At 54.2% G+C, this 1542-nt stretch overlaps 1 protein-coding gene across 1 annotated transcript in view; it reads right to left on the reverse strand.

The window, feature by feature from the left end:
• LOC125952318 (receptor-type tyrosine-protein phosphatase kappa) overlaps positions 1 to 299 on the reverse strand; it is a 73291-nt gene extending 72992 nt beyond the window's left edge. The window contains exon 1 of the mRNA XM_049681743.1: positions 76 to 299. Coding sequence (XP_049537700.1) covers positions 76 to 122 — 47 coding nt within the window. The 5' untranslated portion in view covers positions 123 to 299. The remainder of the gene's footprint in view (positions 1 to 75) is intronic.
• Positions 300 to 1542: the final 1243 nt, after the last annotated feature.

Genomic DNA, 1542 nt, shown 5'->3' on the forward strand with positions numbered 1-1542 from the left:
CGGAACCAAAACCGCGGAAGGACGAGCGAGGCCGGGCGGGTGGGGGAGCTGAGTAAAAATTGAATCATCCTTTACCTTGATCTTTGCCGTCGCTGCTGATTGGAGGACGTGGAGCGGGACATTTTGGAGAGTTGCGCGCGCGTTCGCGCCCCCGGTTGGTGCTGGTGCCGAAGGGGATTTGACTGTGTGTGTGTGTGTGTGTGTGTGTTTATGTGCCACGTGTTCACCGTTTCCCCCCCGTACAGCTGTTCCGGAGGGGGTTTGTTTTGGCCTTTTTACTAGTAGCTTCGGGCCGGAGGGGGAGCTGGTGCTGTATCGATTTCTCGGCCCCCTTGGTCCTTGGTCCTGGGCTAATGTATCGGGCGCTGGTGGTGGTGGTGATGGTGGTGGTGGCCTTTACGGATTACGGATTACTTTCGCTCCCGGTGCGCCGGTCCTAGACCGATAAGCGGGAGGTGGAGTTAAGCTGGTGCAGAGCCAACGCGATCGCTCACTCGATGGTTACAGACACACACACATACACACACACTCACACACATCTACTGACAACGATGCGCTCGGCTGTGTGCTCGCGAGTGCGTGTGCCGGTACGTTCTCGTGTACGTGTGTGTGTGCGCTCGCGCCCGTGATTGTGTCTCTGTGCTGGCTGGCTGGGTGGTTGGCTGCAAAAAACGGAACTTGTTGGCCGCGCGAGGTCGTTAGTCACTAGCAACCCCTGCTCGGTGGACTGGCGAACCCACGGAGGACACGGAGGTTCAACGAGTTAACGCCGCGCTTACGACCGCCGCGCCGGCTCCCTCTGGCATCGATGGCACCGGCCCTTGGATCTTGCTTGCACGTTCGCTGTGTTGGTGATGCAGGTGGCAGTGAGAGGGCGGAGGGTGGAAATTGAGAAACAAAAAGAAATAGAAGAGGCGGGCACACGGTTAATATCGTATCGCTGCTAACGCCATTACGTTCGTTGGCTGGTTGGTGGCCGGACTGTCCCGGTCTCCGTGCGCCACGTGGTGCGTTCTACGATGCCCCTGCATGGGTCTCTCTCTCTCTCTATCTTCTTCATTGCTCTATTCTCATCGCCCTAGCGAAGACAGACTAAGAAGACTATCACTGGGGTGGAGTCCACGAGGGCGTTTGCCACCGCCACCGCCATCATCATCATCATCATCATCATTAATGCAATAAAGGGTGATATCGGCCAGGGCAGCGGTGAAGCGGCCGTTCGTTCGTTCGTTCGTTCGCTCGTGTTTGTGCCATAATCTCGGTGCTTTTGTTTCTGTGTTCTGTGTGGTTTTCATTTAGTTATTTTCAATTACATTATTTCATTCACCTTCCCTTCCCGCAGGAAGACCAAGGGAGAGATAGAGCAAAAGTTTGAAGGCAAGAGTGGGGGTTGAGATTGAGTTTGAGTTATCATTGTACGTGTACGGTGCAGTTGAAGTAAGAAAATGGAGGGAGAAAAAGACCAGTTGATAAACACAAATGCCCGTTGGCAGATAAACCACTTCAGAAGCTTCTGCAGAGTGCAATGAAAAAAAAAAAACG

This window comes from Anopheles darlingi, chromosome 2, assembly GCF_943734745.1.
Source record: "Anopheles darlingi chromosome 2, idAnoDarlMG_H_01, whole genome shotgun sequence".
Taxonomy (NCBI): Eukaryota; Metazoa; Arthropoda; class Insecta; order Diptera; family Culicidae; genus Anopheles; species Anopheles darlingi.